This window comes from Saccostrea echinata, unplaced genomic scaffold (genome assembly GCF_033153115.1).
Source record: "Saccostrea echinata isolate AGI-Se365-2 ecotype Australia unplaced genomic scaffold, CSIRO_AGI_Sech_v1 ptg000029l, whole genome shotgun sequence".
NCBI classification, from domain to species: Eukaryota; Metazoa; Mollusca; class Bivalvia; order Ostreida; family Ostreidae; genus Saccostrea; species Saccostrea echinata.
In genome coordinates, this window is record NW_026889778.1 from 36,253,131 (window position 1) to 36,276,455 (window position 23,325).

The 23,325-nt window shown below is 34.3% G+C and overlaps 1 protein-coding gene and 1 long non-coding RNA gene across 2 annotated transcripts in view; both read left to right on the forward strand.

Annotated features, from left to right (window-relative positions):
* The first annotated feature begins 1,319 nt into the window (after window positions 1-1,319).
* Window positions 1,320-3,952, forward strand: LOC133194779 (uncharacterized). Its single transcript, XR_009722175.1, has 4 exons — window positions 1,320-1,527; window positions 1,922-2,020; window positions 2,591-2,720; window positions 3,935-3,952. It is a non-coding gene; the product is annotated as an uncharacterized LOC133194779 (long non-coding RNA).
* A 7,794-nt stretch (window positions 3,953-11,746) lies between these two features.
* Window positions 11,747-23,325, forward strand: part of LOC133195253 (cytochrome P450 1A2-like) — a 37,310-nt gene continuing 25,731 nt past the window's right edge. The window contains exons 1-2 of the mRNA XM_061331108.1: window positions 11,747-12,268; window positions 12,817-13,026. Coding sequence (XP_061187092.1) covers window positions 11,747-12,268; window positions 12,817-13,026 — 732 coding nt within the window. The remainder of the gene's footprint in view (window positions 12,269-12,816; window positions 13,027-23,325) is intronic.

Genomic DNA, 23,325 nt, shown 5'->3' on the forward strand with positions numbered 1-23,325 from the left:
GAAAAAATACTAGTAGTTTAATAATGTTTCATTTTGAAATAATACCAATGAACCGATTCGAATATTATAATTTCTTTTTATTTGTTATTTTGATATCAAAAGAATATAAGATTTTGTTTGGGAGATCCAATTACAAGAAGGCTTAATGCATGCAAAATTCTGAATCATCCTTAAAATAGAAAGGTACACCGATTGCATGTCATTGATAAAAGCATAAGTGCAGCAAGAAGTACTAAGATTAAGTTTCATACTTAAGTCATAAACTGCTACTTATTCCGCAAGGAAGAAGTGCATTAAGATTCAATAACCCTCTGTTAATGTATGTAAAATTTTATTTAAATCCTAATGAATTTCCAAAAGGAATTCAATTTATAAATTAAATACAGACACTTTCAGCATAGATTGCGGGGATACAAGAATTGACAGAAATTGGTCTATTAACTTGACAGTCTTATAAATAATAGCTATGTATCCCGATGAAACTTATCTCTCTTATCAAAGGGTCAATGAATCCTTAAAGATTAAGATAAGGCATTAACAGGTGGTCAACTATGTTCAGCATTTCAAGCTGAAAATCATTTTGAAATGAATTTTTTTTAGTATGTATAGATGAACAAGGGCCGTAATGCAAGGAAATGCATCGGGGATGAAACAAAGTATGGCGTGTAAAACGTTGCTTTATTCGATAATCTTGTGATGCATATTCAAAATCTTGTGATGTATGTGCAAAATCTTGTGATGTATATTCAATATCTTGTGATGTATATTCAAAATCTTGTGATGTATGTGCAATATATTGTGATGTATATTCAAAATCTGGTGATGTATGTGCAATATCTTGTGATGTATATTCAAAATCTTGTGATGTATGTGCGATATCTTGTGATGTATATTCAAAATCTTGTGATGTATGTTCTATAATCTTGTGATGTATGTGCAAAATCTTGTGATGTAAATTCAAAATCTTGTGATGTATGTGCAATATCTTGTGATGTATATTCAAAATCTTGTGATGTATGTTTATAATCTTGTGATGTATGTGCAAAATCTTGTTATGTATATTCAAAATCTTGTGATGTATGTTCTATAATCTTGTGATGTATGTGCAAAATCTCGTTATGAATATTCAAAATCTTGTGATGTATATTCGATAATCTTGTGATGTATGTTCAATAATCTTTTGATGTAGATGCAAAATCTTGTGATGTATGTTCTATAATCTTGTGATGTATATGCAATAATTGCATTGTGGGTAATATTCGACTTAATTTCGATAACCTTTGTAAGGACTTTTTTCATTGGTCTCCAAAGTGAAAGTAGAAACGCTGTGAAAAGGAGAGTCCTCAGTCCAGGCTTGGGGTCTGTAACTTTATTTTACACTGATAAAGTCGATAACTTTTGCGCAAATCTGAGAATCCTGTTACCAGTGAACATGTCCTAAAGTTTTTGTACAACGAGGAAATTCTGCATGTCCATCCAGGCGTAGATGAAAAGAAAGTTGTACAAAGTCACTGTAGGTACATGTAGGTACGTATAGGAGTGCACTTTTGATAAAAAAGGAATCATCATGATCATAAACATTTTTTTAATGAGAAAGTGATTGTACGCGTACATGATTTCGCATTTTAGATTAACCCTTTTAAATTGTAAATTTACTTTTCCATGACTTTTCCATCGAAGAAATGAATGTAGCCTAATATTTTTTCTTTGACCAAAGTATCAAACAAAAATTTGGATGGAAAACTTTTTCATCCTACGTACGCGCATTGATGACGTTTTCTGTCCAAATTTTTGTTTGATACTTTGGTCGAAGAAAAAAATATTACATTCATTTCTTAATTTATTATAAACCCCCCTCCCCCCGGAGGCAGGTCTTTTCTTCCAAATTTTCACTATGATTTTTATATTTTTTTTATTCCAGTCAACTCTAGTTACGCAGTATCTGCTTGTACTGTGAATGCCCATTGGATAACTTCATATGACATCATTTTGAAACAACCTCTGCACCTCTGTTGTATGGGTAATTATAAGATATGCATTAAGATTTATATGTACAGTACTTATAATTTAAATGAACATCTACAAGTGTCTGTTGTAAAGGGAAATTAATTTGATTTTTTTTCCTCAATCAGTTAAGAGGTTAAAATGGAAACTGTATAAATTAACGAAATCAGTTAATTATTCTTGTGTATTCTGTACTAATTTGTTTTAATGAAATTAATTATAATTATTATACTCCCCAGTTGAAAAGTGGGGGGGGGGGGGGGGGGGTGTATAATGATGGGGGTGTCCGTCCGTCTAGCTCTCCATCTTTCTGTACAACCATACATTAATATATACTTTGGGGTACCCATTTCTTATCAGCATCTCCTCTTATACCACTGAATGAAATTTGATGAGACTTTTACAAAATCTTTGTTACATATAGTGCCATTTTGCAACCCCTATTCTACTTTTAATCGGACACATATTTCAGATTTCCCATAGCAAAATATGGACTTTGCCATTATAATAACATGGGAGGCAGGGGGATCATTTTGTGAGCTCAGTGCTCACAGTACCTCTAGTTTATTTTTATTTTCATTTTCAGATATAAATGCATGCTGTGTATGTAAAACATATGTAAAGTGTTGGTGGCTTAAAAATCTGAAGACATCAATGAGAAGGAACACAAAAACCATGGTGCATAAGTTATGTCCAACAAGTCCTTTAAAATACAGGTAAAAATTACTGTACATTAATGAACAAAAATTTCTACTTTTAAGGATCCTTCAATCACTTTTCAACAAACAAACAAATTATCCTTGCTATTTTTGTCCCGCCTGCAAAGCAGAGTGACACATAGGGATCACTTTACCCGGTGTCTGTCACACATTTGATTTGAATATTTTGCACAAATTATTTGCATCGCACAATGACTTTTGTAAAATACCATAGTTACAAACTTTGAGATCATTGAAAGTGACCTTTGACTACTTTTTGTAAATAGTTCATAATGAATGTATCCGGTTCGGCTTTTGATATTTAAGAGGTAAGTCTATGCTATTTAGTATATGCACTGATTGTTGTCAGTACCAACATTATGTGAACAGTCTACAACTCTACATGTCCTTCCTCTTTGACCTACTTCGCAAAAAATACTCCAGACATTTAATCCAACATACATGTATGCCTTTTGAGTTTTGAGAGGTAGGGTATCGATAATTAATTAGCATTTATACATGTTTATGAGCTCATGACACTGTACTTGCTGGATTATGTATAGTTACCATACACATTGAAATTTAAATACTCATGTATTTCTATCAAAGTCTTACACACTTTACTATTGATGGATTTTTTTCTTAGCAGACAATAAGCACTATAATGCTAGTAGGAAATAAATAGCTGACCACTCTTAATTAAGATTATTTACACTTTTAATGATGCAATATAGAAAAGGTTACACTTCTTTGAAACACTCTAATTATATTATTCTCTATATTTTAAATTAAAATAAAAGAGCATTAGATATGTCATTTGATAATAAGTACAGGATTTTCCTTAGAAAGATATAATGGCAAGGCTTGTCAGGTTTATTGTTAAAATTTGGAACATTGTATGAATGATTTATATTTTTTTTTTTAGCTCACCTGACCTGAAAGCTTAACTAAGCATCTCATGTATTGTGATGAGGTTTTGAAATTTCTAAACTGTACAAATCATGACCCCTGGATGGTAAGATGGGGCCTTTCAATTGGGGATAAAAGTCTTTAAAAATCTTCTTCTACTGAACAACTTACTAGGAAAAAATTGAAACTTTATAGAAAGCTTCCTGAGGTAGTGTAGTTTGCAAACATTCCCAATTTTTATACTTCTTTAAAATTATGAACCACAGGTTATAGAGTTAAAATATTAATTGGCATCATCAACTAAATGTTTTTAATATTTTCAGCTATGGATTGGATTCAGCCAGAGTCACATGAGCACCATATCCTTCTTGCTCCTATGACAGAGGATCCTTGACTTGTCTGAAATTTACTGAAGCAGATGCTCCATTTGTCTGGTTATGCTATGCAATGATTCTGTCTAAATACTACAGAGGCACCAAAAGGGTATTGAACAAATCTTATGGGGGAAGTCATGAGGACACAAAGAATAACTGTCTCCAACTTTGAAGCTGTGCTTAATTTTAAGTGAAAAAGGTAATGCATGTGCACATCTGCAAATGGGTATCTGAACTTATGTAGTCAAAGTTTGTGTAGCCATGTACAAACAATTTAAGAGCCCTCTATACACTGCACACTAAAGAGTTCTGATTTGTTGTATTTTTATGCAGATAGAGTAATCTGCCCTTTGATCTAGAATAAGATAAATTGACGTGTACAGTTTATTTCTTAATTTGTGATCAAATAAAGCATTTATAACATTTTAATAGGCTAAGATGAATAGATTGAACACTTTAATTTGCTGGTATTTTGCCCATTTAAGTAAACAACAATGATATTTGTTCATCAGTACTTCATTGTCTTTGAACATTTTTCCTGGGGGTAAATGCAAGGTACACTATGTTGAACATGTAATAGATACATGTAAGCTCAACATTTAGACCCTTACACACTATAATTTTCTCAATGTCCAAAAAATCTTTTCCTTTAGTGTATAGAGGGTCCTTAATGCAATGAAATTTAAATTTCAGTGTAATGTTATATATTTAAATGTTTATGAAAAATTCAATGAATTAAATCAGATAAAACTGTTTTGTTTTATGCAAAAACTAATTAATTGCAGACTTGCTGTTTTTTACCTTCTTTTTGACCTTACTATTTTAAACTCAATTTAAAAGAAACCATTAAAGATATTTTTATCTTTATCACATATAATAAAACTTATTGGTGAAAACTTATCAACGCTGTCCATTATTTTTTTACCTTGTCGTTCCCCATGACATTTTGACTTTACTAATAGTCTTATTTTAATATTAGTTTGAAAGAAACTATTCTCAAGATTTTCTTTAAACCTCATTCACTAACACAAATTGGTCACAGCTATTCAACTGTGTCACATATTTCTGACTTAACTTTCACTGTGACCTTGACCTCAATATCTCTCATTTACCTCATCTTTAACAAAGAAGCAAAGCACATTTCTTTTCATGTTGCATTACAATGAACACTGGGCAGGGCATTCATGTACTATGGATGTGGTTTTAGTTTTCAATGATTGAAATATTTTGGTTTATTTTTCAGGAATTTGGCTCGATGAATTGATTGGGTGCTTAAGGTGTTTCACATAATTTAGTTCTGCATCCTCCTCTCTGTGAAGTATCTTACCAGACTTTATGCTACGACAGCAATTTCCAAGTTTGTGAAAGTCAAGTGTACCTACTCTGCTGCATTATTAACAGCTGAAGATGCAGTCCATTATCTGAAAGACTTATACTTAGGTACATGTTATTGTTTATAATATTATAAAAAGGTTTATTACTCCAGTCCTCCTTTGGGCTATCACCGACTACTTGGCGAAATTTATCTGTAAAAAATTTACCTTAGTTTGCATAAATTCTAATTATATTTTCATATTTCAGAATACGGGGAATATTCTTTACATCTGAAAACTGACTTTGCCCACTACCACCAGATTCAAGGTCAACACATGTGTAACAAGACATGTTGCGTCTAAATTCTTCTTGGTTGGGACCCTGGTCAACAGTGTCATTATTATAAGAATTGTGTAGGATAAGGAATGTACTAAAAATATTGCACTGCTATAAATTTTTACTATAGTACCTTTATTCCAGAGAAAACTAGAAACTTTGACAAACTATGTTGGTCTCTGTTCTGTTCAGTAATTGATATGACAATATAAATCTGAGATAAATAAAGTGAAGGAGATTTTGTAAAAAAAAAAAAAAATAATAAAATTTCAATTCAGTACCTTTTTAGTGCATAGACATACAAAATTTGGTACTAAATTCCATACATGTGTAGTTCAGTGACATATAGAAATACACTTTCTGCATAATGTCTAATTTTTAATCATTCATTTGTAAAACATGATCATTTAAATATTGCAACAAGTAACCTGTGTATTTAAAATACTTATATTGTCAAAGGAATAAGTGAAGTACTCATTGCCATTGATTGCTCTCCAACTGATAAGTGTGTTTGTTTGTATGTTGTTTAATGTCCCTCTCGAGTATTTTTTACTCATATGGAGGTGCCACCACTTGCCAATGGAGAGCTGCAAATTTTGTCGTATGCTCGGCACATAGGGCCATTGAGCAGGGAGGGATCTTTTTCATACCAGCACCTACTGTGACATGGGACCTCGGTTTGTACGGTCTCATCCGAAGGACCTGTCTCCACGTCCCACAGTGGGATTCGAACCCACGACATAAGGATCAACTCCTTACTTCGGGACTCTAGAGCAGATGCTCTAATCACTGCGCCACGCAAATCTAGAGCAGATGCTCTAAGCACTGCGCCACGCGGGCAACCTGATGAGTAAGAATTTTTTAAAACACATAAAATGGTTCAATTTCACTCTTAACCAATAACGAATCTACAAAATACAAAACTTCCATCAGAAACATTGGGAGAACATAGACTTAAGTACACGTATATAATAGCTGAACAGGTGACAAAAGAATAATATTGAAGTTAAATTATGCAACTTCTTTCAAAAGAGGGACTTGCAATGCAAGTTAACAAGATGAACATAGTTGAAATATCTGTGGAAGTAAACCAAAAATGAAGTATTTCAGTATTTGATCCTTTCATTGGCACTTGGCAGTGATGTTGTGCACTGGCAATTTTAAAGCACAATGCAGCCTCTAGTTAAGTGAACTGACCTCTAAATAAAAGAAAAGCAGGTATATTTAGACACAGTCCTGATTCAGTGAATGATGAATCTTTCATCAGATACATGTAAGATAATTAAGGACTCCTGCACTGATTTTAGAATTTGAACCTCACTATGTAGGACTATGACAAACATCTGATGTTGGGCCAGGATATATTAGCTTTGAGCAAAGTGTTATGAAGTATGACGATTTATGTAAGAGAGATGGAATGACTTGTGTCATTTTAATTAGTATCATCTATCAAGGCTGTAGCTGATACAACTCTGCAGAAGATTTAGACAGTGATATTTTGCTTTTCAATTGACAGGGGAAAAACAGGGGTTTTATCTGACTTACTCTAACAAGTTACAACTCTCCATGTGAAGCATGCATGTACATTGTATATTTAAAAATGACTGGAAGGCTTACAAAAAATCTGTGAGATAAGGTTAGGTCACATAGGTTTAAACATTGGGTTGCATCAAGTTAGTCATCAGTTTTAGCAATCATGATTGCAGGTGACCAATCACCATATCTCATGTCAAACCTAATCAGCTGTCCCACTACATGTGTAATACACTGAGAAAATCATATGAAAGTGATCGATGTATACAGTAGCTGCGAACTGAAGAAAAAAACATACAAAGGATAGAGTGTAGTTGACACTGTAATTGGATAAGCCTTAAACTTCTATATACTCTTCAAATTTATCACCGTTCACGGTAGCTCAGTCGGTAGAGCGCTCGCTTCGTGATCGGGAGGTCGTGAGTTCGAATCTCGGCCGCGACAGACCTAAGTCGATAAAAAAATAGGTAGCAACTGTTCCTTCGCCATGCGCTCGGCACTTTGAAGTGAAAGTTGCGGGTCCTTCGGATGAGACCTTAAAAACCGAGGCCCCGTGTCACGGCAGGCGTTGGCACGATAAAGATCCCTCACTGCTCAATGGCCCTGAGTGCCGAGTAAAGGTCAAAATTTGAAGCCCTTCACCGGTATATGGTGACGTCTCTATATGAGTGAAAAATTCTCGAATGGGACGTAAAACAATATACAATCAATCAATCAATCAAATTTATCATGAGTATATTCCAAATATAAAATTATGCTGAGTAATCACCCTAATTAATATGACAAGAAGATAATCTTTTTTCGTGTTTTCATTATTACTAGACTACCGATCAGCTCTTTTACAGGAGAAGAAAAAACTTGATGAACAACTAGTTTTTCTTTAGAAATATTAAGATTTTCGATGATTTGAGGACTTCACTCTATTTATCATGTTAATTACATTTATATCTTCCTCACTGAAATACCTGCATATATAATCCATATCTTATGTCTCTTTTCTTTGTATCAAAACGAGAGACTGATTGATAATTATTTTTTAACGCCGAGTCGGCAATATTTCGGCGATCAAAACGAAAGAAAAGAAAGTCCAATTGATCTACGTATGCATCACCCCGCTACTTTCGTTATTTGCAACCAATGAAAATTGTCCTTACTTAACCAGAACACTATTGCGTCATATTACCCAAAATGCAATTATTGCACATACATAACAAGATTATTGCATATACATCACAAGATTATAGAACATACATCACAAGATTTTGCATATACATCACAAGATTTTGAATATACTTAACAAGATATTGCACATACATCACAAGATTATAGAACATACATCACAAGATTTTGAATATACATCACAAGATATTGCATATACATCACAAGATTATAGAACATACATCACAAGATTTTGAATAAAACATCACAAGATATTGCATATACATCACAAGATTATAGAACATACATCACAAGATTTTGAATATACATTACAAGATTTTGAATATACATAACAAGATATAGCACATACATCAAAAGATTATAGAACATAATCACAAGATTTTGAATATACATAACAAGATATTGCATATACATCATAAGATTATAGAACATACATTACAAGATTTTGAATATACATCACAAGATATTGAATACACATCACAAGATTTTGAACATACATCACAAGATTTTGAATATACATCACAAGATTTTGAACATACATCACAAGATTTTGAATATACTTAACAAGATATTGCACATACATCACAAGATTATAGAACATACATCACAAGATTTTGAATATACATCACAAGATATTGCATATACATCACAAGATTATAGAACATACATCACAAGATTTTGAATAAAACATCACAAGATATTGCATATACATCACAAGATTATAGAACATACATCACAAGATTTTGAATATACATTACAAGATTTTGAATATACATAACAAGATATAGCACATACATCAAAAGATTATAGAACATAATCACAAGATTTTGAATATACATCACAAGATATTGAATACACATCACAAGATTTTGAACATACATCACAAGATTTTGAATATACATCACAAGATTTTGAACATACATCACAAGATTTTGAATATACATCACAAGATTATTGAATAAAGCAACGTTTTACACGCCATAACAAAGCATTTGCAATAAATATGATCTAAAAGGCTCTAAAATTGCAAAGTATTTTCATTTTAATTGTATTGAAATATTTTACTTTTTTGTCTAATTATCAATGAAAAATAGAATTAGATGTATTTTTCCAACTGAAAAAAAAGTGAAGTGCTTTAAGCTATTGAAGACTCAAACTATTGCAAAAAGATAGATGTAAGAAACTCATACTTGATGAGTTATCGGTTAGTGTGCTGCACTTATCTTTACGATAAGCCAAGGACACATATCCGTAATAAAACATGTAGATAATCCATGATGACCAGTCAAGTCTGATATATATGTAATTTCTTATCAATAACTTCGCCGACTGTAGCTTACGACTGTTATCGTTCAATGGTGTTACTTGGAGCTGTCTGGAGGTAAGTAGTTTATTATTATATTAGGTTAAAGAAAAAAAATCCACGTAAAAAAAAAATAAACAGAAATGTTGGTATTTGATTACAATAAAGAATGACATATATAACATGCATGTATATAAAAAAGGGTTATCTCATCAGTCACATAGGTTACTTAAAGACCCAATTTTTTTACCGTACGGTTACCTGAGCAGAGGGAGTTGTCTTAGTTGTACTGGTGTTATTTACCTGGAGAGCCCAAATACTCAAGATGTCAAAAATCCCTATACACATTGTAGTACACAGGAAGTCTGTCTTTGGTGATCAGGATCAACATTACACGCTTTTGTCTAATTTTAAGAGAAATTATTGTAAATAATTTTTATATTTTAATATAAAATTGGTTTTCATCGATATCTTTTGAAGGAAAAAAAAATATAAAGAAATATTTTTTTTTTTTTTAAAGAAAAAAGAAGTAAATAAAAATCACGAGTGAAAACTACAAAGCAATCATATCAATATTTTTTAATCGTCAGTAAAAGAAATCATCATTCAATAAGTTTAAATATTGAAATAAAGAGATTTCATTTATCGTGTGGACAATCCGACATGTGCCATAACCAGAATATCATTTATTTTTCTGGCCAACAATCGTGTCAAAAGTATTCACCAATGGAATTTCTGGGGTCCGTGTTTTTATGCCCTGTTCACAGATTTGTATTGTTTGTAGACTTTTAATAAAAGATCGATCACTGTTCGTTATCTTCACCCTTTTCATTATACGAATATATACATTAGAGGAAATTCGAACAGTGATTGTGACAGTTGAGTTGTCTTGGACGTCATATCGCTTACTACATGTACAAGTACCAAAGAACAATGGAGATTGAAAAAATTAATCATAAAGTCAATGTTTAATTATCTACACTCAATTATTTTTTGAAATATAATTACCAAACAATATAGCGATTTGATTTTTTTTACCAGAGTGTATACATACAAAGCGACCATGCAGTATATGAAAGCGTTTTACGCATGACCGGGTAATTGTTTCCCAAACATGCAAACTCAGATTATCAGGAAGCACAGGTAGCTGGCCTGTCAATCAAATCAGTAGCTTTTGTTTTTTTTAATGATTGACGGGCGGTATATTATTGATCTCGAATTAGGTAAATTTTGGGGGCGTTAACGTAAAATTGGGTGTTTAACTGTTATGCTAAGATCACTGCAACTGTAGAAATGTTTCCAGCTCCAGCCTTTATTCAAGAATGTATATTAATCTAAACCAGTGTCTTCTACATATTATGCAGGATTTAGCATTTCAGCTGGGATGGGCCATACATATGCATGTTATATTTATTAAAAAATGACTATTTAATTATTGGTCTCTGCAATCATATACAAATAAGCCCCTTACCATTTTAGGAGAAAACTGCATATGGTCGGCCCTTTTAATTATAATGTATTAATTCATACCTTTAGATGCCTTATTCATGCAGTAACATCTTTCGTAGAGGCAAGCCCTATACCCGCACTAAAGGTATTTGAATTCCAGAAACAGTAGTTACTGTGTTAATGCCTTATTCAGAACGGACAGTGAACTGCTTATGTCTGAAGTCTTATTCCTTCAGTCATTTGGGGAAGGAACGACAAAAAGTTAAGCAAAACCCCATGAGGTCAACTTTTAACTTTAAAATTAATTTATAACTCATCAAGCGAAGAGATAAAGAGGTTGTTTAATTAGTTACAGATTAGACCCTTTGACTAGGTGGAAATAAGAAGTGTGAATAAATGAACAGTACCTACATTTTTTTTTTCAGCAATTTCCCCTTAACATTTCATTCAATGTTAAAAATTACTTGATATGTAAATCACTTTACAGCAACAACGATCATCATCAACAACAACGTCGACAGAGTAAGGCAATTTGTCTAAAAACCAAGGCTCAAATGGAAGTGCAACCAGAATCCTTATAAAGCAATCGTCTGCAGTTCTAAATCGGCATTATGTTGGAATATATTCTTACAGTTTTGATTGTGATTATGTGTGGATATACCGTCGTTAAAAACTTTGTTTGTAAAACAGAGAGCCCGCAGCCCCCAGGACCAAAAGGATGGCCAATAGTAGGGGTGGTGTTTGAGGTTGATATTTCAAAGCTTCACCTTAAACTTTACGAATGGGCCCAAATGTACGGCGATATTTTCCAATTTCATTTATTAGGCGAAAAATTTGTCGTGATAAATTCAATAGATATCCTTAGAGACTTGTTTCTGAAGGAACCAAATGCCACCATTACTGCAGATCGTCCATTAACGTTTACCGGTAAATATGCTTTCGATGATTATGCGGATGTAGGATTTTCATCACCAAGTGTACTTTGCACAAAACGTAGGAAACTTGCGTTTCAACTTCTACATACGTATGGAAAGGGACTAACTTGCTTGGAAAGTCAAATATTAAAAAATCTACAGACATTTAAAGATGATATTCGGTCTTTATCTGGGAAGAATATTTTCCCCGTCGACTTCGTCGATGACTTTATTTTCAACACCGTTGAAGTTTTGGTAAGAATTAATGATCATACAATATATACTTCAAAGAAATTGGTAGGAAATTACATTTTAGATTATGGTTTTACTGTTCGCCTCAGGGAATTGGTTAATTTTGAAATTTTCTTTCTCTCATTCATCATTTATCTATTATTATTTCAACGTAAGTTACCTGTTATTGAACAGAACAAAGATAAGCATAGAATAACATGCATTCACTGCTTCTAGTGTTTTTAACAGTTCAGGTTAGAAATACTGAAAACAGATACTATCTTGCAGATTTGAATTAGTTTATAATAAGATAGGTTATATTTAATCAGTTATGTAGAATCTGAAGACAGAAGATTTTTAAAGACGTCACCAATCAAAACAGAGGTGTCAAGATGTACTAAAAACAGTAAATCTCCTACAGTAGAATTCTAAATAATTTTTATATTTAACCACAATTTTCAGGTTAAACACCCTTAATCTTCAAAACTTGCAATTATAGATGTTAATTAGCAGAAGGAATGATGAAGCTTTATAGTTGTTTTTAAAGAAAAACTTTTTAAAATTTCAAACAGATAATTGGTCGCAGTCTTGGAAAAGAAGGCCCCCTGCGCAATCTTCTTATAAAACAGAATGATTTGCTGAACGAGGTTGCCAACCCAGGAACAGATTCAATCTACATTGTGTTTCCTTTTCTACGATTTTTGCCTTTGCCTGGATCATTGGCTTTGCGAGAACTTAAAAAATCCCAAAGTTGTTTGTTGGATTTATTAGACACGTTATCGGTAATGTATTAATCAATACTTCATTTAATACTGTTATGTGTACATATATACAGCGGAAGTCAATATTGTTTGGCTTGTTTTTTTTCAGTAAGTGACAGTGACTAAGATTGAAATTTGAAAGCTTCGTAATCTCTTTGTTTATTAAAGATATTTGTCCATAGAATTCTTCACAAAATATTCAAATGAAGTAAAATAATAGGAATTTTTGTGTCACACTTAGGCTCGGATATCAATTTTTGGAGTAGTTGACCTTTTTTGTCTTACCGTGGTAGGTGTAAGGTATTTTGTGAAAGGTCCTCCCCAAATCTGTATGTACATAGTACAAAACTGTAAATATTATCGACCGAGAGTAGGTTGAAACCAAGAAAAGGACTAAATATCCAGCGATGTCCATAATTATAATATTGATTACATACGCAAAGGGTTGGGTTGTTTTTCTGCTACTCTTTACATAAAAAATAAATCAATTGCATGATTAGTTGAATCACTATACGTACAGCAGTATACTTTAATGAGGCTGGGCGGACAACGAAGTATCCAACAGATTCATATATAAAAGTATGAAATATGATTTTCTAGCCTTATGCTATTATTCAGTAAAGAAAAACCATGTGTTCCAGCTAAATATTTAATGTAATATCCTATATTTTTATACAGAACTCTTATTTTTGGATGTTTAAGTAGTCTGCATATGGTCATGCCCTCTTAAAGTACGAGGGGCGATCAAAAGGTTTGCAAACTAATTGCAAACTAATTGAATAACTTCCATAAAAAATCAAGCTTGGTTTCAGTGTTTTTTTAAGACCTCTCATGTTTTAGTACACACATGCCATCGTTCTGCCAATGCACGAAACATATGGTCCAGATAGTCATGTAACATGCTCCGCAGCGTACTGTTCAAAGCAGCCCAAACGCAGGTTAATTTTATAATAAGAACAGCCCATGTGTCACAAATTGCCAAAACTCGGCCATATGATAGGTGGATTAGGATTTCTTTTCCCAGTATTAGCATGGTGTCCATCACAACCCGACTCCTCTTTGATGCGTCGTGTTTCCAGTGTGGATCAAGAATGGGACATTTCCCTTTATCATACTTGATTTGTTAACAGTCTAAAGAAACTGAAATTTCAGTGGATTTAGGTTTTTTTATTGTTAAGATATTCAACTATTTTTCTGACTGTGATTCGGCGATTTTTTATTACAAATTCCTCACCTAAGTACACATCTCTTTCCAAACTCACTTTCACCTGGCACCAAAACGAGCATCATATTTTACCATCTCCCTTCCTTTACTAAAACAATCCATACAATTACTAATTGAATTTTTTTTGGCACGTCCTTTGTCGCCATTAACCTTGTACAAATTATTATGAATTTCTGCAAACGATTTTCCAAGATTTACGTAAAACTTTACAGCCGTTCCTTTCTCTAGTAGGATTGAGTCAGCCATTTTTCTAACATGTCATCTACATATTGACGACATTGTAACGCATAAACAAGTAGCAAAATATTATGTAACACATAATATTTATAGACCATATTTATAAATGTATATAAATGCCAAATTTCATTCTGATCTGAATTGTGTTTATTTAGACAAAGGGATAATTCACAAAATTTTTGATCACCCTTCGTGATTGTCAATAGTAAATATCCTATATTACTTTGAAATTTTGACGAATTATATGTTTGTTATATCTATCAATTTTTTTCCTTAGTAGTATAAGCAGCCTGGATGGCTTGGTCAACTGAGTGCACTTTTTGTCCCCCCAGATCCTGGATGGCTGGGTCAACTGAGTTCACTTTTTTTGTTCCCTGGCCGGTTCAATCTAGTATACATCCTGGAAAAACCCAAGCAAAAGGGGGGTACGTTTAATCTACGTTTGTGCTGAGTCAGTCAATACATAGGCAATACACAAACTTGGCATCGATTCAAATCACAGCTCGGTATGCATTGTGACGTCATGTGTCATTCAGAGCAAGCCTCTCTCTCTCTATTTTCTGAAAACGGAAAAAACAATAACACAGTAAAGTGTGTAAGATGATTTATTAAAAAAAATGTGTACATAATTACTTTTTCTTCTGGAGTTTTAGGGGCTGTTTCTTCTCCGTCTGGGTTGTAGTAGCAGGAAGTTTCCTCTTGTTGTTAACTGGAATTTTATCCTGTTGACTGGTCTTATGTTCCTGATGAGTGGTCTTGTTTTCTTGAGCCTTTTTCTCCAGTTTTTCGACTTCTTTAACAAATTCCATACTATCATCTGTGCACTGATGGGCCCAATGTCCAAAATTTCCACACTTGTAGCATAAGTTCTGTTTTTTCTGGGACAGTCCGGAGCCCAATGTCCTAATTCTTTACATATGAAACATGGGTCTGTCTGTTTACTTTTCTTGGCAGCTCCTGTGTCTTAATTTTTCTTGGCAGCTCCTGTGTTTTCATTTTTCTGGTTTCCTCTCATTTTTTCTTCCATTCTAGCGACTTTAACTTCTAATCGGGACAATTTTCCACGTATCAAACAAAATTCACTGGTGTTGTACTCTTTCAGTTGAGTCAGCATGTTGACAATGCCATCCAAAGTGGTGGTTAAGATGCCCATATCTTCCTTTGTCATGGGTTCTGGCATATTATAAAGTCCCAGATCAAATCCGATCGGATCCTGCGTGTCAGGCATTGTCGGTAGAGCATATCCTAACCCTTCATTGGTAGCTGGAATATAATTACGGTTTTCCACGGAATTCATCATCGCCTGTGCCATATTTCTACGTCTGTCAAGTTCGAAGTGCCCAGTAAGAATGATCCTGAATTTCCAGCTCTGGTTTATATACCCTTTTGGATTTCGTGTGCAAAAATATGTTTGACTTACGTTTTGTACCCTCGCGCTTAGCACCCTCTCTCGTTTTACCTACGTTTTGCTGAGTCAGTACACTGTACGTCCTGTGTACGTCTTGTATAGATACAGGGGTATAAATAAGAAAACATTTCTGGTCATTTCTTCACAATTGACTATCATGTCAACACATAAACACACTCACTCTTTAGTGTTGGAAGGGTATGATTTTTTAATGCGATGTACAGAGAAAAATCAAGAAGCTTTACCCCCGGAGGCGGAACCAGTGTTCCAGAGAGCGACGACCATCATAGAAAATACTCAAAACTTGTGGTTACAATGCCTGGCTTTATTACATCATCCGACACTGGGGAGACTAGCGATTATACATTTTCTTTGTCAACGGATCAAAAAGACTCTACCAGAAAAAATGTACGGGATGAAAATGAGCGAATATTTAGGAAAACCTTACAGTTTTCTATGTCATCCCGAAGGGAGCAAAGTATGTCTACTCTGGAAGGAAATAGAAGCGGTAGAGAAAATATGCATCCAATACGGGATGAAATATGTAGAAATTTCAGACATGCTAAGAAATGCGTAACTTTTGATACCAGCCTCAATGAAATTTATCATTTACCACCCGAAGATCGAAAAAGTCCATGGATGGCAATAGTAGCAGATCGATTACAATTTCAGAGGAGAATTCGACAGTTTGAACAATTATTAAAGAAAAAATAAAGGATGTAAACCACAATAAGTCTTTGTTATTATTTCTATACAAATATGACGCCATCTTGTGCCCTTGTTTAGACGCTGAGATTTTTTAGACGCTGAGATTTTTTTTTTTTTTGTTTTTGTTTTTGTTTTTTTTTTTTTTTTGTTTAGTAAGAAAAAAAATCTATTCCCATTTCAATTAAAGTAGATACAGATTGATTTTAAACTAATCCAGTTCTATTTTATCTCAAAATCTTTCAGGATTCCTAAAAAAAAAAAAATCATGCCTATGTGTATAGAATGCTGTGCCTTGTAATAAGACGCTGTGTTTTTTCAATATTGTTATTTATAAAACATCTAGACATTCCCACTGGAAATAAAGTCGATTCAAATCGTTTTTCAACTAAACTGATTTTATTTATTTAAAAATTCCAGTCAGAAAAGGTCATGATTTAAAAAAATCCTATATTCTCTATACAAGTCTATACAGTGATTTTCTAAAAAAAAAAAAAATGGCCGACCTTCGCCTTCTTGTGTCTATGCTTAAACAGACTCTGGGTATATTTTTACTCTTGAAACCATTCCTTTGATTTAAAAACAGCATCAACACTTTTCCCTAGGTTTAATCCCATTGTATAGATTAAGTTTTCCTTGTATCACACTCTAAAAAGGTTTAAAATACTTATTTTATGTATTCAGGTGACCCGATTTTAGCCATTCGGTTCAACATCAATGCTTCTTTTCTAGACCACAGATAAATGTCATGCATCAAAAATATTATGAAATCATGCCTGAAACTTGCCTTCATCTGATGGGTAAGATGTTTGAAAGTATTTCTAATCCTATAATAAGTTATTCACTCCAGTGTATAGTTTGTGAAGCACAAAATAACACAATTTTACGTCGCCATGATTTTTTTGGCTCTCGGTTTAGGGTGCTCTCTTTTACGCTCGTGCTGTGCGCATAAATACGGCAGCTTGCCAGAGCTCGGTGTCATTCTGTTAGTAGCTGGTTTCCAGTCACCGTATCAGTATGGCTGAGGAAGACATTCCTAACTACTTTTTGGTTGATGGCGTTGAGGTCGTAAATGTCTGGATTGTCCGGGACACAAACACCGGGACAGAGGTAGCTCGCTGGCCGATAGCTACTCTGGGCCTAGCCAGTGACCTGTTGATCGGAATGAGAAAGACACCGTAGAAGAAAACGAAGATCGCCGTCTAACAGTGATGAAGATGACCAGCCAAGGAGGAGGAGGAGGACAGATTCAACACCATCTGCTTCGTATTCGGCCCCTCCGAGTAGTCCGGAACTACTCGAGGACACCCCGAGAAGCCCGTTCCCTTCAAGAAGACCACCAACTCCTACCTGGTCACCCAGTCATCCCCCGGGAGCAACTGCTGGACAGTGGGATTCCTCCGTAGATTAGGATTGGACCCCTCCCGTTAACAACGATTGGGCTGGACAGGGGGATTCTTCATCCGTTGATTCGGATTGGTCCCCTCCCGTCAACGATGACTGGGCACCCTCCCCGGAGCTGGCTAGACCACCACCACCACCCCCGACCCCGGAGATGTCACCAGGTGTGAGTACTACGGGGCCAATTCCTAGATGGGGGATTCAAGTCGCAGCAGCCAGGCTGGATTCCTGTTCAGTTTGCTTGGAGGAGGATCGCATGTCCAATTACATCTGCTGCCAGTGTCGCCGTCGACCGGCTTGTCTCGAGTGTTCAGCTGTGCTGGTACAGATGAACCAATGCTGCCCTCTGTGTAGACGCAGGCTTTCGAGATATGCAGCTCGCGGGCGAGGATTGAGACCACCTCCTCCAAGACACTCATCTCCACCCCCACCCGGAAGGCCAGACTTTATGGAGCCGTTGACCGGTAACCAACGACCTCCCCTCTCAGGCAGAACAGAGTTCCGCGGCAGAGGCAGGCCTCTCAGGGAGTAAACCCTTGATAAAAAAAATCAACCAACGGCCCTTTTAAGGGCCACTCCAATGATTCGAAAAGATACCTCTAAAACATTCAAGGTTATAGAAACGTATAAACGGCCCTTTTAAGGGCCACTTATTTGAAAAGATACCTATATGAAAAGATACCTAAAAAAAACATTCAAGGTTGTAGAAACGTATCAACGGCCCTTTTAAGGGCCACCTATTTAAAAAGATACCTATATGAAAAGATACCTAAAAAAAACATTCAAGGTTATAGAAACGTATCAACGGCCCTTTTAAGGGCCACCTATTTGAAAAGATACCTATAAGAAAAGATGCCTAAAAAAAAAACATTCAAGGTTATAGAAACGTATCAACGGCCCTTTTAAGGGCCACTTTAATGATTCGAAAAGATACCTATAAAACATTCAAGGTTATAGAAACCTATAAACACCAGGTCACTGTTTTTGTTTTTGTTTTTGTTTTTTTTAAAAAAAAAACATGAATCATTTTTTTTAAAAATGAAATAACATAAACACTTTTTTTTTTATAACACAATCAATCTTTATAACACTCACAATCAATGTTTATGAAGAATGTACACTTGTTTTTGATAAGTCTTTACAAATTGTTCAATATATTGTCTATAATGAGTCCAATTTCCTCCTGCTAAACCACATCCTATTTTATAGGGAAGGGCATAAGTCTGGTAAGGTAAAGTTCCCAATTCTTGTAAACAAGCTTGAAACCATTTTTCTCTATTTTCTGGTGTATCTTGATAATAAGGTAGGCGATTATAATGTCCTGTTCCGTAATCCCATTGAGCTAACAGACAAATGACTACAGGTTTTTGTAAAGAAAACACTTTAAGGGTGCCTGGAATTCCTCTATCTTCTTCTGGGGCTAAATTTCTAGACCTTAAAGGTCTGCGGGTCGCATATAAATTAGCTCTGGGGTATTTCATAGCTATACTTTGACTCAATCCATGAGCTTTTACAGTCAAACAATTACATTGATGTACAATAGCTTCTACAGGAAAGTTTAATAAATCTCCTGGTATCTCCTGTAAACTCATGTTTGGGAATAATTTTTTTCTTCAATGTCACACCTTTATATATATATATATATATATATATATATATATATATATATATATATATATATATATATATATATATATATATATATATATATAACCTGAACAAAAAATAACAACAATAACTGTTAAAAAATTTTAATCTGAATTTTCCATATACTCAATCATTTCTCTCTTTTTTTCTATGTAATCTCTCCAGGCACCAATTTCCCATTTCTCATATGCATCTCTGGACTCTAATTCTTTGCTTCTCTTCTCAGGTTTCAGAATTCCATATTCTTCATAGTCCCCACCTTGCATATAAAACATTCTTTCTAATTCTGGTGTACTGTGAGACATACAAAAATCTGCAAACAAGTGAATTCTAGCCACATTCAGTCCTCCTACAGGTTTTTTCATTTGAATGAATCCCCTGATTTGATGCACTTTTCCTGTCCAGGGATGAATTTCTTTTTGTAGGATCAGGTATTGAAATTGATCTTCACAGCTCATGAACATATCTATGTCTTCTTCTTCTCTCACATCTTGGATGACAAATGTCCAGTTAATGGCAACTGGATAATCTCTGAATGGGTTCTTTTGGTCATGGATCTTCTCATTTTCTCCCAAGTAAACATTACAAGGATCTTCATCCTCCAGAGTTTTCACTTCCATTCTTCTTTGAGGACTGGAATGTTCTTCTTCCATAGGCATGATCAATCTTTTTTTCTAATAACTGTTATTTCTCCTCATCTATATTCATACTCTCTATTTTTTCTAATAACTGTTGTTTCTCCTCATCTATATCCATAGTCTCTGTTTTTTTTCCAAACTGACTTTGACTCATGGTAAGGGTCAACTGATCATGATCATCTACACACCTTGTATTTATACCCTCAGGGGGGTGGTGTGCAAAAAAAATAAATGTTTTACCTACGTTTTTATTGAGATACTACTGTGTACGTTTGTTTACGTTATGCTGAGTCAGTCAATACACAAAACATTATTATTATGACGTCATACTTGGCAGTGATTCACAGTCTAGGGAAAAACCACACACACAAGCTCAATGTTAATGGATTTATTCAAGTAAATCTACAATCTCTTGGAATTAATTCTTTGTTTCTCATTTCAGGTTTTAAAGTCCCATATTCTTCATAGTTGTCACCTTGCCTACACAATGTTCTTTCTAATTCTGGTGTGCTGTGAGACATATCAAAACAGGTTAACCCATGAATGATTTTGTACATGTCTCTCTCATTGGTCCAGTGTTTCATTTGAATGAATCCTCTCACATGATGAAGTTTTCCTGTTTCTGGATGCATTTCTTTTTGTAAGATCAAGTATTGATAATCACTTCTAATGATTTGATCTATATCTTCCTGGTGACCTCCAGTTAAATTAAATATCCAATTAGCAGCTCTTCTAAATCTCTCCTTTTTAAATTTAGCAATATAATGATTGCCTGGATCTTCTTTATGTTGGTTCTCATAATGAGTTCTAATGTCTTTCAACAATTGAGTTCTGATTTCCATGATTAATCCTTCTGTCAGACTCATGTTTGAAACAATGATTTTTTTTTTGGGGGGGGGGGGTGACACTTCTTTTTATATAGATAACAATTCAAGATATTTTAAAATTATTTTTTATTCAGATTCTACAATGATTCTTTCTCTTGGTTTTAGAATCCTGTGTCAATCTTTTTCTTTTCTTTTTCTCAAAATACTTTTTTCTGACACATTTTGGCTTCTTTTACAGTCAAAGGTCTTTCAGGATAATCTTTTTTTTTTGGTAATAAATGGGTATATTCTTCTTCTGCTGCAGTCAAGGGTCTTTCAATGTAATCTCTCACATCATTATCATTTTCTGGACATAATTGATTATATTTTTCATGAGAAATGATCTCAATAGTCCCATCCTCATGTATTTGAATTGGTATACCTCTATCCACATCTTCCTCTCTCAGAACTCTCTTTCCAAATTGAATTTTACTCTTTTCTTTACTAGACGTGTTACCCATGATTAAGACAAATCAATAACTGATATATTTTTCATTTTTCACCTTGTATTTATACCTTTTTTTTTAATTTAGTATCACCCCCCCCCTTTTTTTATTTAAAAAAACAAGAACAGATTTTTTTTTCAATTCTTTTATTGATAACAATAACAACAACAACAATTACAATACATTTTGATAGAAACATTGACAAGTTTGTCCATGACCCGTAGGTCTTTTATGATAAGTGTCTTTAAACCATTGAGCTACATAATGATCTCTTTGTAATGCTGTACTATGGTCAAAGGGGAATAACCATTCATCTGCGGTTTTTCTCTTCTTGTGTCTTTGATGTAAATAATACACGCAATATTGTCCACATACATCTGTATTCCAATCTTGATATCGGTACGGATTATAAATCCATTGTTGAGCATGACGATGGATAAAATCTTGAATTTCTTTTTGTAAGAGAGGAAATCCATAAGAGTCAAAATATTCGATGACTGGACTGGACAAATACAAACATACCCAATGTTCTCCAGGTTTATCTTGAGGATCCGTATTCACCACAATGGCTTTTTCTTGAGGTCTTAATTGATCCGGTGATAAATCTAAAGGGTACACTCCACCAAAAGCTTAAGAACTCTTTAATTCTCTGGATAAGACTTCTTTTAACTGTCCTGTATCCATTAATAATCAACACTGACTTCTCTCTGTTTGTTGATTTCTAACAGATTATCGAATTCTGCATACACCACACAATTTAAGGTGTTCACCGTATTGTTAGTAAATTGGACTTCTACTCTCAGATTTCCGGTTTCTATGATATGGAATTTATCCGATTGCGCTTCTTGATCTTTCGTGAAATCCCAGCCCCATAAAGTGTGCCCGTTTTTATACTCTTCTAGGGTGATGTCCGGGGCCCAATCTTCTCCTAATTTTCCCAGTGCTTGATATAAACTCAGATAAGATCTCAGATATAAATCTTCATTGAAATTAGGTTCGAAACAACGAGTACTCATGGTCTCTCCGTTGATACTGACATCTAATTTCTTAATTCCCACGTTTTGGAAATGAAACGGATTTTTAGTTTTATCTCCGTTAAAAGCCGCATTGTCCACAAAGCCTAAAATGATGCGTTTAGGCATCTGGCCTTGAAACAGATGATCCGTGATTTTAGATTGAGTTCCTGTGAGTATAGTAAAGGTTTTCACTTTGACTCTTCTCAAAGGATATTTAGCTCTGTGAGTGTTCAAACCTTGATTAATACCATTCATCATGACGGCCGCGGGTTTGACTTTTCTTACCCACAAGATCATGCTCAATATTTTGACTTTTCCCGTACTTCCATCTTTGATCATCATATAGAACTGAGGTTTAGCTCGATTAAATCTCAAACGGACGTCTACTCCATTCGGTAGAAATCGGTCTTGTTGAAATAAATCCAGATGTAAACGATCATACAAGGTTATTTTCTTACTATCTTTGATAGCCTGGTGACGTTTTCTAAATCCTTCGTTTTTAGAATTGGCCGGTAACTCTGGGATAATAGGTTCGTCAATGACCACAGTATCAGCAGCACCCTGTGCACCTGGGGTTACATCAAATGTCTTATTTTGAGCCACTCCAAGGTCTGCTACCCCTACTTCGTCCATGTGTCCTGCTGTATCTTTTTCCCACAGACTACAAGCTCTCATCTGTGTCATTAAAGTTCTGGGTTTGTAAGAAAGTAATTTCTCCAGATAAGCTTTGT